The 15,161-nt window shown below is 44.0% G+C and overlaps 1 protein-coding gene across 2 annotated transcripts in view; it reads right to left on the minus strand.

The window, feature by feature from the left end:
• Positions 1 to 15,161, minus strand: part of EPC2 (enhancer of polycomb homolog 2) — a 37,222-nt gene that overhangs the window by 13,594 nt on the left and 8,467 nt on the right. For both annotated transcript variants that reach the window (XM_068195120.1, XM_068195121.1), the window contains exons 2-4: positions 8,634 to 8,793; positions 2,636 to 2,781; positions 129 to 335 (exon numbers count right to left, since the gene is read on the minus strand). In XM_068195120.1, the coding sequence (XP_068051221.1) occupies positions 129 to 335; positions 2,636 to 2,781; positions 8,634 to 8,793 (513 nt within the window). The remainder of the gene's footprint in view (positions 1 to 128; positions 336 to 2,635; positions 2,782 to 8,633; positions 8,794 to 15,161) is intronic.

The following is a 15,161-nucleotide window of genomic DNA, read 5'->3' on the forward strand; positions in this document are numbered from 1 at the left end:
TGCTCTGAGTTTCAGCTCAAAAAATGGATGGACAGTAAACTGTCCCCTGCAAGATGCTGGACAGGGATCCAAATTATCCCTGCCAAGGGAGAAATGCACAATTCCAGCAGCAGGGTCTGCCAAGTCACCTTTCTGGTCTGCATCTTCTCAGTTCTCCTCCGGAAGGCCACGTAGGGGTCATTGTTGGTGGAGCCATCCCTCTTCTCCTGCTTGATCTGGGGGATGAGGGAGGGCCCCCGGCAGTTCTTGCGCTTCCTCACCCAGTAGTCATAGACAGCCTTGATCAGGTAATCGTCCTCATTGAGCAGCAGTTTGGCCTCCTGAAGGGTTACAAGCTGCAGGGGAACAGGGACAAGGTCCAGGTCAGATGGGGCTGCAGGGAAAGTCACCACACTCACACCAGTCGTGCACTTGCTGGATAAACTTTGTTATTTTCCAGCACCAGAGCAAAGGGATGAAAAAATACTGATGGAAATTGAAGCCACCAGTTGTTCTTCCCAAGTTAGAGTTCCCAATTTTTCTGAACCAGCAGCATCTCTCTCATCCAATGGTCTAGAAACCCCATCAGTCTTTCATGAAATCTGAAAACACTTTGAAGCAACTACAAGCACAGGATAGAGAAAACTTACTGCAGTCTGCAGGTCATGATTTGGGAATGACAAACAAAAAAAACTTTCGTATTGGTTAACCTTTATTAATGTGTAATTCTTTGCAGTTGAATGTTGATTCCCCTAGAAGCAAATTTACTTCTTAATTATTTCCCCCCCCAGATGTTTACTTTGTGACAGAACAGGACAATGCCCATCCCTGTTTATTCCAGCCTGGAGACACAAAGATGTTCACTTCTTTGCTATGTTATTTCAGTAGGTGGTAGTTCTACACAGATCATTTAAAGATAAAAATTAAATCTGTGTTCAGCTTTTTATATGGAAATCAGAGACTAAATAAATGCAAAAGTATCACTAAGCAGTACATCAGTTTAACAGGCTCAAATCATCTTCAACCCATTCATTAAAAAGAAAATAGTACCTAGTATTACTTAAAAAGAAGTCAGGCAGCACTTCATCTGCCCCATAATTTGAAAAATATCAACTGAACAACTTAATTTGCACTTTTGCAACGTGCCAAACTTTAATCTCGTCCCTACATTAGGAGAAGCAAAAAAAGGAAACAACACATTTTGGAAAATTAAGGAAATCCTAAGTGTAACCATGGCTACTCTGCAAGTGTTAATTCCAGCCCAAGCAGAATAAAACCTTTGCAATCTGTGGTAGAATTAAAAAAGCACTCAACTGTTTTTTAAAAAAAGGAAAAAGTATTGCTTAGAAATCACTTCCGTTTTGTTTGTCTTTTGCTCCCTTTTTTCCATTAACATATTTCTTATCAAAAATAAATCACCTCTGCCTCGAGTGCACAGCTGGGAAAGCGAAGCTGAGCCTGTTTGCTTGCAGATGCAGAGTCCTTGTATTCCCTGCTCAAACCAGAATGGCCAGCAGGAAAGCCTGGAAGCCCTCCTGGGCAGGGAAGGCATTCCCAGCAACATCCTCAATTTAATATTCCAGGGATCAGGCATGTCAACTGGGCATTGGGAGGAGCACTCAAACCCCACTGCCACTGCCCTTTCCCGGCTCCGATAACCTGCAAGAGCAGCTTGTGTCTACAGAGAAAAACCCGTGCTCTTTTAACACTTAATTTTTGAAAAGCATCTTCAAATCTTAAATTTATCTTCATTACTCCAGCAAAGAAAGGAGAAACCAGCATCAGAAGGACGAATACTGATCATGAAAAGTGATCACCAGAACGGCCTGAACTGAAAGGCAAAACAGGGGCGTGTCTTTATCAAAGCTCTAACAAACCCAAGTATGTGTTCAACAAGTATTCACCCGATGTATTCCCTATTTTCCTTTCATTCCCATTTTCTCAGCATAGTAAGAAATCTCTGCCTTCCTGAAGTTGCTCTAAGACAGAGAAAAATTCAATATTTTGACCTTCTAACAGACAGCACTGAACTAAATCAGCTTAAGGAACTGAGGCAGAGCCATGGATCCCAGAGAGGATTTTTCCCTCCCACAAAGCCTCATCTCACTGGGAAATAACTGCACCTGCTCAAACTTGACTTGCACAAACTGATCCCTCAGGTGTAGTTTTGGAGTAAACATTTTGGGCTGGAAGACCCTCCTCCAGACACTGCCCTCCTGGAGCACCTCAGGATCTGATTTAACACTGGTACAAGTTAATTCACTGTCTGTGCTTCTAACCCTCAAAAACCAACCAAAGACCATGTCCAGCAGAAACACATGTAACAAAATTTGGATTCTCATATGTTTATAGCCCTTTCTACACCTACTGATCATCACAAGCTTATTCCAGGCCAACAGTGGTAAAACAAGCTCTGTGTGTCCAACACACCGCGGTCAGGAATTAAAATTTAAAATCAATCCCTGCAGCCCCAAAAGCTCCTTCCCCACCTGTTTTATCTGAAGTCACCAATACTGACACAGGAGACAGCAATGTGATTTCTGTGAAACTGCAGCCTCACACAAACACACTTCTCCTGTTAGCAGGAAATAAAACCAAGCACCCAGAACCACCCCCCAGGAAAGCAAAACCTCCCAGTGATTTCTTCACACCATACCTGACTAGAACTGGCTTTTTCGAGTCTGTCAACCATTATTTCAAACTGCAGTGGCTTGATTTCCATCTTCCTGTTCAGCCTGTTCAGAAGGGTCTCATCCTCAGAGTCCATATCATAATCTGGCTGTTCATTGTCCAGATTAAAGGCTGGAACACAAGAAATTGAAATGCTGGGTAAGTAACACACTCTGGACACACATCTGCAATCAGAAACCAAAAATGACTGAGCAAATCCCAGACCAGCACTTCTCTGCCAGAACACTTTTTTTATGCTGAAGTTTCCCCATGTAACACACAGCAGGTAGAAGTTGCTTGTCTCCAACTTCCAATATGAAAGGAATCCAAGAAGTTTTATTTGAAGTGACCCGAAGGAGTGATAGCACAGAAACTTTGATGTATCTTTGCAAAACACGAGCAAAGATGCTTGACAGTACAGATATAATACAGCTCCTCCAGAATATCATGCTAAGATAACAACAATTAAAACCATTTTCAATCGAATTCCAGATTTGGAGAAAAAGCAATTACACTGAAGTTCCAGTAAAATTTCTGTCGTCCATTTTTAAACAGCACACCAAACCTAAAATGTTAAAATATTTAACAGACTAAACCTTTTCTGGTTTTATGTAACTGTAGAAATCCTACACCAATCCTATGGGAATTGTTACTTCTTCTCCAAAACCACCTCAGCTGTGGATATAGATCCTGACAATTCCTTCAGGCACTCCAAATAGTCAGTTCTCAACTTCTCAGCAAAGCTCATGTCTTTATTACTAATTGTGCTAATTAGCTTCCTCACTTGACCAAGCTCCTGGTGCTACTAAAAGCAGAAGGAAGTTCTCATTCAGACAACACAGCAGAAATAAAACTTTACAACAAATATGAGTAAACTGCACATGACAGTAAGAACTGTTAATAGAAACATTAATTGTACACCTAATAAAACCTGGAAGGGGTGACACACCAGGTATAACACTCCCAGGAATTCAATCAGCCCTGCAATAACAGCAGTTAATAGGCCCGATGAAACATATTCCATCCGTGACAGACAAACAGCACTATCTTATCTCCATGCTCTTAACTTGTGGCTATACCAAATGCTAATTTAAAAACCTCTGCTACTGAGCTGCCCTGTGTGCTTTGAAGAGCACCTTAAAGCAAAGATCTGGAAAACCAGGAGCAAAAGAAAACCCCGGAAAAAGCCTTTAGAACAAATCCCAGTACTTTCCCTGCCACAGGCAGGGTCCTTCCACATGTCAGCCTTGCCCAAGACCACTCTCTCTGTGATCCAGTGCCATAAACGAGCTAAACCACTACCTGTGTTTGTTTATTTATTTATTTAGGCACAGACACTCGGCCAGATGCAGCTGGGAAGGGCTAAAAAGCAGCTCCTCAGCATCTTCAGCTCAAGCTGGTACCCCTCAGAGGAGACACTGCCCAGCTGTACCAACTGTGCCAACAGCACTTGGCCAGAAGAGTTCTCTGACCTACCACACACTGTAACAATTTATTTGAGGAGAAAATAATAACAGGCTGTAACCCTGTGTCAAGAACTGCTGGCAATATTAATTCTGTAATACAAGTTGCATGGCGAGTTTATTTAAGACACTGTCACTGGGCATGTGACCAAGAGCTCTCCAACAATTAACTGTGCATGAGACTTCAACTGCAGCTTTCAACATCACATCTGCCTCTCCAGCAGATCACTGCTCACACGTGGACTGAAAAGCATGAAAGGCCACAAAAAGCTTGTTCGCCCCCAGGCAGATGTTGGTCTCACATCAGAAAAGATGTCAACCTATTGCCTGTCAGTAGATAATTCAATAATCCCCTGTGGACAAAACGTTTCCAGCCAGTTTTTCCAAGCCAGAGTATCAGTGAGCAGGAGGATCTGTGACAGAAGATGTCATGTTGTTCACCTGTAAATTGTGAGCAGTGCTGGGAAACTTCCTTTCATTTCCACAATGGGAAAAGAAGAGTCACTAAAAGGTCATGAACCATCCACAATAAAACCAGGATCAAGTGAGAGGCAACCAGGAGACACCAAGACAAGCAAAAAGGAAAGAAAAAGCCCAACCTTTCAATCCAAAAGTACCTTAAACCACCAATTACCCTGAGGAGCACACTGTGGACATCAGTGATGGGTCTCCAGGAGGGAAGGCAGGTCACTCCCAGCACCTCCACTGACCCCATGGTGCACCTCAGCTGGAAGCAGGGGGTCCCTCCCTATCTCTGCTCACTATTTTGGTAAATATTCAAGATAAGATAAAAGGCATCCAACAGGTACTTGCCATCAAACAAATCCAGTCCCGTTGTCCCAAAGCCCCCCTCACTGCTGTGAGAACAGCAGCAGCCCTTGTCACACACCGCATTCTCATGCTTTCCTGCCATCAGCAATGCTCAGTTTGTTGTGCCCTGTGTTTACCAGTGCAGTTCCCTTTCAAAGAGGGGGTTTACACGGGGTGCAGGTTAATGACACCGCAGGGATGGAAGCACCACATGTTTCAGTGCAGACAGGATGGCCACAAGCTCTCAGCAGCCTGGGGAGGTGTGAGGGCCTCAGGAAATGCAAGAATGTGGGAAATTGATTTGTAGAGAATTCTTAAAGCCAAGAAACACTTGTAATGTATTGTAATTAGGAAATAGTTGACTTCTGATTGTGATGGCGTGAATTATAACATCTGTATTGTCTCACCCTTCTCATGAGACTGAAAATGAATAAAAGTTTTTAAAACACCTCTCAGTTACCCCATCTCTAAATCAGAAAAGGGCCTACTCCAACAAATGGCTACCACTTCTCCTTTGGAGTTCATCAGCCCAAAGCTGGCTTGTCCCAGCACTGGGACACCCATGGAAGTGTCCTCCTCCCCGATGTTCATTTACCTACCTTCAGCAGCATCCTTATTACCAGTTTTCTTCTTTCCCCAACCACTGAGTGGACCGAAATTGTTCCAGAAAAGCCATGTTTCACCCTGGAGCTGACTGCAGCATGGCAGCTCCCTGGCTTCCAAAGCCATCACAAGACCCAGGTGTTTGTGTGCCATGGATGGAAGCATCCATCACTCCCTGTTCCCGCCCCTGCCACGGCAGCTGGGGGAGCTGCTGCTGCAGGAGAACCAGCCCACATGGACCCTCCTGCTAAATCCTGGGACATTCTCCTGACTCAGGATGAATCCAGTCTTTCTCCTCCAGAACATCTGCATTTCTACAGGGCACTGTCAGACAGGCCCCAGTGATCCCACCTGGGAAGTTTCTCCAGGAATGCTCAGGACTTGCTGGTTTGCTCACTGCTGCTGCAAACACAACATCCCAGTGATCCCACCTGGGAAGTTTCTCCAGGAATGCTCAGGACTTGCTGGTTTGCTCACTGCTGCTGCAAACACAACATCCCAGTGATCCCACCTGGGAAGTTTCTCCAGGAATGCTCAGGACTTGCTGGTTTGCTCACTGCTGCTGCAAACACAACATCCCAGTGATCCCACCTGGGAAGTTTCTCCAGGAGTGCTCAGGACTTGCTGGTTTGCTCACTGCTGCTGCAAACACAACATCCCAGTGATCCCACCTGGGAAGTTTCTCCAGGAGTGCTCAGGACTTGCTGGTTTGCTCACTGCTGTTGCAAACACAACATCCCAGTGATCCCACCTGGGAAGTTTCTCCAGGAATGCTCAGGATTTGCTGGTTTGCTCACTGCTGTTGCAAACACAACATCCAGTTGCCACCCTCTGCCACTCCACCCAGTCCCAGCAGTACCTGCCAGAGGGATTTGCTTTTTTGTTTACTCGAGCTCCCCTAGGACCCAGTTTATCCCAACTCACACAAATGCAATTTGTTTCTCAGTGAAGTTACACCGAGCTGGGTTTAACTTCACTACTTTAACTCATTTCATTTAGCTAACTAAATTGAGGCTGTGGCTGCACACTCACGAAGCTGCCACAGGCACGGGTTCCCACTGAAACCAGTGCTTCCAGTGCCTTCCCTCCCCAGCAAACCACAGCCCTGCCACCCTCTTGTGCCAACAGCAGCAACCAGGCCTGAGCCAAGGCAGCAAGCTGGTAAACACTGAGGGTCACCCAACCAGAAAATGAAAGAGAAACTTCCTGCCAAAAAGTTCCTTTCAAGGATGACTGGAGTTCATTCCCCACTTAATGAACATTGTTTCATTGTTTCTGACTCATCTTCCATCCCCTTAGCTCTAATTTAGGTCCAAGTTTACCAATTTAATGTCTTTGCTAATTATCAGTAACTTAAAATGCATCTCCATGTTATTGACGCTACAAATATTCTTGGAAAATTATGAAGCATTCTGGAATAATTAGAATAGGTTTCAAGGTTCAAGGTTTTTTCTTTACATTCAACTCAGCATCACCTGTGTTGGTGCCACCGAGGTTGACTAATACCTGGAACCTTGCTTGTTCACAAATTCCAAGCTTTACAAATAAATGAACTTTTCTCTGCTTGGAACCACTGATCTAAATAAACAAATGTAAAAAATATTAAAATCTTAGGCTACCAGAATCCCAGCAAAACATAATTTGCTAGAAATACCCACCAGTAAGTATGGATTATAGTATGTGTCCTCCTGGCATTTTCTATCAGTTTACATAACTTCTCTGGCCAAAGTGGGTACTGCTGCTATTTGTGCTTTAAGTATTAAAACAGAATTTCTAAGCAGTTTATGTAGCATAAAGCTATACACCTAGTCCATCCAGAATACGTGGGAAAAATTATCTTGGAGCAGTATCTAATATTTATCTTCAGCTCAAATACCTTCTGTAATTCTGCCCAGAAAGACTGTGAGTCTCAACAAGACAAAGAAAACTTTCACATAATATATTTAACATTTTAAGACATGTTTATTACAGTATTCACAGTGTTTCTGGCAGTGTCCAACAAAGAACAGAATAAAATACATTCCTCCACCAGCAGCTGGGTTTCAGTTCATTCAGCCTCCTTGCTTCCAAGTTTGTTTCTTTTATTAAGGAGAGAAACAATTCCTTTTAGTTGGTTTTTATCCCTCACCTCTATGGTCTCTATTGCATCACAGGGAACCCCGAGTACATTCTTTCCAAAATCTCCTATTTTGTAAATAAATGGAAAAAATTGGTCACTTCACCACGCTGGTGAGAAATGATGCAATAATTGAATCAAAGGTTTTGCTACAAAGGTAACTGCTGGGAGGAATCCAAGTGCCCAAATAACCCCCTGAACCACATCCTGCAAAGGACAAACATGAACTGTGTGCCAAGGAACAACTGAACTGCAAGTGTGTCACTTGTCAACAGAACATCCACCAGAAGTGGGAAAATTCATCCACAGCCCACAAGCTTAGATTAATGACATCGTGTAAGGTGTAAGACATAAGCCAAGTTCATGCAGAATATTTAGTTTTATCTATAAAATAAACTCAGAGTCCCCTGCTGAAATGGAACTGTTCAGTTGTAGCCAAACTCAGAGAGAAGTGACTGTTACCCAGAACAGCCTGAACCCCAGTGGCAGCACAGCTGCCCTGCCAGAACTCTGTTACGAGCAGCAGGACAAAGGCTGAGCTCATCACAAAAACTCTTCTGGTTTAGGGATCTGCACTTACAGAGAACTTTGCAGTTAACAGGTGAGCAAGACAACCTCTCTCCTGCTCCCTGCATCAGTATAAGCACCAGGAGACAGCCAGGCAGCTTCAGTTATCCTTCTCAGGACTAGGAAGGACAAAACCACCAGAGTGAGGCTGGCTCAAGAATACTGGAGGCCCAAGAGCCAGGATGAGGCTCAGCAGCTGCTGCACACGGACAGAGCATCAGCACAGAGCCAGAGCCAAACCCAGCAGCAAAACCCCACCTTCACCAGCAACTCAATTCTTCCAGAACTTGAGAAGATACTGGAATTTACATCTCTAAATGGATCTCTGAGCACTGCAGCAGCTCTGGCCTCAAGACAAAGGTTCCTCAGGTTAAATAATGAGGGGCTAAACAGACCCCACAACAATCCTGATGTCTGGAACTCACGTTGGATGTGGATGAACTGCTTTGGTTGCTTGAACTCTCCTTTGTACAGACGATTGTAGTAGTTGACATTGCTCTCTGCTTCAGGGACTGGGATAACCATGCTCTCCTTCTTTTCTCTGAAAACTTGCTGTGCTGAGATGGCCCGTTGCAAATGATGTTCCTGCAAGGGGAAAATGGCAGAGTTCATTTCAGTATCTGTACAAAGTGCATTTAAAGACAGCCAGCCTCTTCTCCCACTGTTTTCCTACAGGGTAACAGAGTAGAGGCTTTGCTGGGTTTCAGAGGCCAGCAGGATGCTTGTTCCCAGGTGTGTTCTCCATCTTTTAGGGTTCCTAACTGATGGGAATCTTAAAACTGCAGTGAATGAACTAAAAACAGATGAAGGGAACCCTTTGTTCAGACACAGACCACACCTTCCACCAGACTGGGAAAAAGACAAACATTCAAACTTCACAAAATAACCTCAGCAGAAAATTTGGGCTGGGGAAAGGCAAACCCACCCAAACCTGTCAGAAAGAAAATGTGTGCAAGATCAGGCCTTTAAAGTCAAAAGAATTGCAATTTTCATCATCCCTGTCTACCCGGCAATCCTTACTGGCCTGTTGTTAGAAGTTTAGCAAGTTAAGAGCAACAGGAAGAAGAGTTCTCACAGAGTAACACCTGAAAAGCAAGGACTCCCCAAACAGGTATCACTTCATTTTATTCTTACGGGACAAAAGTCACAAATTCCACAGAATCGCTTCAGGTGAAAGAGAGATCACAATAAATGTAGCAGTTCATAAAGATTTTCTTCCCCACATAATTTTATTAGTTAATTTATTAGTTAACTCACTGACAACCACCTACTGTTGTGAGTCAGAGCTAAGCTGTAACTTCCCTCCTGAAAGATTTTTCATGTTAAAATTTAAACCACTAAAAAATGTCACAGGCTAAGACACCAAGGCTGCCTTCTGTGTGTCCAGGGGAGTGACAGATCTCAGATCCTCACAGCCCTCGGGAAAAGTGAAGTACCAAGTTCCCCAAATCCAGTATAAACCAAGCCAAGTGCAGTCTCCCAGCAGATGAACCAGGAGTGGAACCTGGAGTGAAGGTTTCATTCTGCTTTTACTGCTCCTCCCCAACGTCTCCCAGATTTGAGGGGAGGGAGGGTGAGCAGAATATCAGCTGGAAATCCAAGCTCAGCTCTGTCACAGATCCATGGGACCTTACTTTGCCTGTTCCAGGGGCTGCAGGTTGTCCCCAGCCATCCCCACATACCCCACTGCCTGGAACAGCACTTGTTTGAGCAGGGAAAAACACACACACACACAAAAAGGGTTTGCTGCTCTCTGTTCCTCCCTCGGGCTTTCCAGGGTGCCCCTCCCCACGGTTAACACTCCCAAGAGGCCAGGATCAACACCAGGAATGGGAAGGTGCCAGCATTCCAGTGCCTGGCTGGCACTGCAGCCTGGCACACACACGGCAGTCTGGCACTCACACACTCTGCTACCCACTTGGAAATTCTCTCAAGAACAAAACTTCTTCCTCTTTAATTCTACAGAATGGTATTTTTAAAAAGAGGGAGTGAAAGAAAACCCTTTTAAAATATGTAAATGATACTTAATAAATGATCCCCTTTGAAATGTTAAGATTTACAGAAACACAAATAATGCAATTCCTGCAAAAGCAGAGCAGCTTTGGGAATCTCCTGCAGCACATGAAGCAACCTTAAATCAATCAGGCTCCCAAGTGAGTGCTATTAGAATTAAGACAAGCATGCAATCCAATAGCTGCTGTGATCTGCCTGAGTTACTCCACACTGAGTAAATCTGTCACTCCACCATTAAAACGTGTCTTGGAGAGCTTGGCAGTGCTGAGTAATTCAACTACACAGAAATGGTTTCATTACGGGGCTGCTTTCAACTGCTGCCCCTGGAGCTGTGTACCAACAGCCCACAGCACAGAACTGCTCTAAGGAAGGGCTTGATCTGTCCAAAATTCAGAACACCTTTTGGTTCTGCAGCCCACTGAAGGGTAACTGAGATGAGGCATTCAGGTTGGAGTTCCCAAGCAAGGCTGACAAGAGGTGTCAGTACTCATTTCACTATAAAAAGTCTAGGAGCAGAGCACAGCTTTCAGAGATTTCAGCTTTCAGCACTGCTGCTGTCACTCCTCAAACAGCAGAGCTCCAAAACAGATAGATAAGCTATGTAAATTTTAAAATTGAGGGGAAAACTTCAAATCTTTCTGCTGAGCATCAAGTACAGGAAAATTTAAACTTTAACTCCTGAAACAATTCTGTTTAAACAAACCATGAAGATTTTGAAAGAAAAGCTGAGCTAATTAAATGGATTAATTAACCCTGAAGTAGTGTTTTTACAGACAGATTTATTACCAATGCAACTTTTGGTCTAGTTTTCATTTCTTCTGAGGGTTTTGAAAGACATACAATATTTTAAGCTCACACTTTGTTCTGCAGCAGGGCAGAAGCAAAGTTCCTACACAAAATAAAGGAGCATTAGAGAACCAGTGATGACAGCAAACAGAACGTGCTGCCATGGGAATAAAAAGCAGTCCCTGGCAAAGAGTGATTACCCAGTAATTCTTTAAAAAGCACATCCAGACCTTTTCTCCAGTATGAAGACAAAATTTCAAACAAACACAGCTTAGACTGGGCTATTTCTTCAACCAGCAGCATTAGAGAGATGTAAATGTTTAGTGTGTGTAACTGCTGCCTGAGCACATTTACACATTAAACCAGAACTGCTCTCTGAACCCCTCTGAGACACCACAATCCTTGCTTCCATTTCTCCTCAGGAGGAAAATAAACCTTAAAATTCCTGCAATCCTGGTATCTAAAATACTCAGTTTTGGTTGCAGACATTCAGAGCCAGGTACACCTCCACTGCCATTCCCTTCATACTTGAAACTCCACAGATTTTATGTTCCCCCTCAACTTCCTAGCTGGGAGTTTCTTCACTACAAAACAGAGGCAAACATCAGTAATAAATCAACAGGTATTGATGCTCTTACCCTGAAGTTATTTTTATTAAGCTTTAAGGCAAACAGTGATCAATACTGAATGGTACTTTTTACATATTTTGTACCAATATCATGGAATCACAGAATGGCTTGGGTTGAAATCATCTCCTTCCAGGCCTTGCCCTGAGCAGGGATGCCCCAAACTGCTCCTATTTCCTTTTATCCCACAAACCAGAGCACCTGGACCCTACAGACCAGGCTGGGTTTTCCTTAATCTCTAAATCCCCTGCTGCCACCCCCAAGTAATCTCTGAGAAACAGAGTTTATCAAACTTTGAATAACTCCAAGTTTTTTGGTTGAGCATGGTTGGAGATGCCCAGGGCTGAACACCATCTTCACACTGCAAAGTTCATCTTAAATACCAAACTCCAGCGAGCAATTCCATATTGGATACAAACTCCTAGACAACAAAGCTTTAGGATTAAATTTACCTGTTCCCATCTTCATTCCTTACACCATTCAAGCAAAGCTACACCTCCTTAGGTTGTTTCACTGCTTTAACCCCTTAGCTCTCCATACAAGTAGGATGGAAAAGTGAATTCATCAACAAATTTGTCAATTTATCAACAAATTTGTCAATTTTCCTACTCAAAATAAGCTATTTCTAGGCGAACCTGGAGTCAGCCTTCCAATCTACCTCCGCCAAGAACAGAACTAAAAGTAAGAAAACAATTTAAATGTACTAAAGTCTAAATATTTCACTTGTTAAACATTCTATTCGAATTGGGAATTTTTTAAAGGGCATTTTTATCTTTAATATTGAGATTCAGAAGCTGAAAGTAGAGAATTGCAGTGGGAATGTGCAGACTCATCTTGCAAAGTCTCAAGCACAGCGAGTAACACCTCTTGACAGCACTTCCAGAAAAAAGTGTCAGAAAGCTCAAAAGCTAATTTGGTCAGAAGCCTCCCTGCCTTGGAAAGCCTCAGCCCCATCTCCTCCCTCTCTGCACACAAACACTTTTTTTAGATAAGATTCCCAAGAGCAAAAGTGTAAACTCAAGCAGCAGCTTTTGTTTTCTTGTGCAGTTAACCCTTTCAATCCTACAGAGCTGTTTCCTTCTCTTCCCCTCCCTCTGCTCTGGGATGTACAGAGGACAAGTGAAACAAGGAGTCACACACAGCAGGAAATCAGAGTGTGCACCACAAGAATTCCCACCCTTGAGAGCTGAAACCCACTGCTTCATTTCCAATTTATTTTGAAAAACAAGCACTTCAGTCATTAGCAAAGTTGATTATATACATTTTTCTGCTGATTTGATAAAGACTTAACCTAGTCAGGAATCAGAGCTGTTTCCTCTTGCACAGAGTGTCCCCTTAAAACACTGGACTTATTATCAAGTAATGCAGGGCACTGGGAAAACCATAAAAATCCAAATATTGAGTGGAAACCAACACACCCAAACCAAGGCTTTCGAGGACAACTGCACTCAGTTCCCCTAAGGAGGTTCCAGCACTCAGTGAAGGCAGCTGGAGGAAACCCACAACCACAAGAGCTCATGGAACCGCTTCTCAGTTTCACTTTTGGCCATATCAAGTTTTTCCAACATGATATCGCCCACCCTTTCTTAAAAAAAGAAAAAATCACAAGAACCACCTGCCCCACACACTTGCCTTCCAGACTGCTGAACGGTGACTACAGGCCAAAAAAATGTCCTAAGGGTTGGCTGCTCTTACTGACTCAAATGGGGCTGCACCACCCTAAAAATTCACACAGGTCCCTGGAATGGGTGAAATCCTGCCCTGTGAAGGTGGGCAGGCCCTGGCACAGGGTGCCCAGAGCAGCTGGGGCTGCCCCTGGATCCCTGGCAGTGCCCAAGGCCAGGCTGGACAGGGCTTGGAGCAGCCTGGGACAGTGGAGGGTGTCCCTGCCATGGCAGGGGTGGCACTGGATGGCTTTAAGTCCCTTCCAACCCAAACCAGTCTGGGATTCACTGAGTTTTCCAACACTTTCTTTCCTTTCCCAGTTGTTTAACAACTGCAACTTCCCAAGGCAGCACCAAAGCCAAGCCAATCTGGCACTTCTTCACACCCAAATCCCGGGATTACAGCCCAGCCAGCCCCTGAAGGCATCTCTGGATGTTGGATCAACCCAAGGAAGGGCTCCCAACACTCCTGAGCCCTGGGTGACACCTCAGCAGCCCTGGGTGCCACCTCCTGTCCAGGTGAAGATGTCTCCAGAGAGAAGATGTGAATCTAAAAGAGGAAAACTCCAGTTTGTACGGAACGATGCCCAGGAATGCCTTTCTTCCCCCTCTGGGGTCCAAGTGAAGCACTTCAGGACATGAGGTGGCCATCAGCCCACAGAGCCTGAGCAAGGGACAGGGACAGTGACATGAGCACACATCACAACCACTGGTGCGTTTCTTTCTGCAGCAGCCAACAGAAAAGAAGGAGTAAACATTTCTCTAAATAACTTTAATTCAGAAAAAGGCAACAATGCCATCTCAACCATTCCATGTCAAGTTGGACATGAAACAACTGGGAGATATCCCAAATATCACCCCAAGTGCAACATGTCTGAGAACATGAGCAATCTCCCGTCCCTGTAAATAATGATTACTCACTATTTATGAACATATGGACACACAACTGTCACTGTCTATGAAATGTCAAAAACCCCACAGCAACTAAAACTCTGTCTTTTAAAGCTACAGTTATTTACACAAGTTCCCAATCTACCTGAACATGAATATAAACAAATTATTAAAAATCAAATTATTGCTATAACAATTCACTGAATTATTAAAAATCCCTTTCGGAAAAGTTGTTTGTGGTACTAGAAGAAAAATTTGTATTTACTGAGGAGTGGGATTTTTTTCCAAAAAAAAGTTTTAGGAGAAAATTGTTACAAATAATGTAGCATGTAGTCCACAGAGCTCCTTGGGATACACTGGTACCACTCCCAAGGTAAAAAATTATTCCTTTAGGAATCTTGATTATCCCAGTCCAAGCAGGATGGCAAGGCCCTGACCTAGAGAAATATTCTGTCCTTTTTCATGCCATGAACCCCACGACTCATTTGTAAAGGCTGAGACTCCCCAGCAAGGAGCTGTGCCCTTCATGAACCCCAGTATTACCCACGGAACCCAAACTCTGGGTGATGCTGGCTGCTCTCACCAACACCTCCATGTGACTGTGAGTCACAGAACGCTCCTTGCAGCAGCAGGAGCGAGAGTCACCAGGAGGGAGAGCTGGAAATTCTCCTGCAGGAGCTGCCAGGAGACCACAGCGCCTCTCCCTCTCCTCTGCACTCTGCATTTAACCTCAGCCTGTGGGGAACATCTTCACCCCAGGATTCATATCCTGAGTTTTTATTTAACGGAGGCACACACACCAACAGCAGGGAATTTGGGTTTTACAGAGTTTTTAAACAAATGGTGTTTTTATCGCCAAAGTGATGCTACCTGGAGTGCTGGAGACTTGAGGAACCACACAGAAATCCCTCATTTTATAATTAAAAACAATGTCACAGATTGGTTCTACAGTTTGGACAACTTAGGAAAAGGT

The sequence above is a fragment of the Anomalospiza imberbis genome, chromosome 7, assembly GCF_031753505.1.
Source record: "Anomalospiza imberbis isolate Cuckoo-Finch-1a 21T00152 chromosome 7, ASM3175350v1, whole genome shotgun sequence".
NCBI lineage: Eukaryota > Metazoa > Chordata > Aves > Passeriformes > Viduidae > Anomalospiza > Anomalospiza imberbis.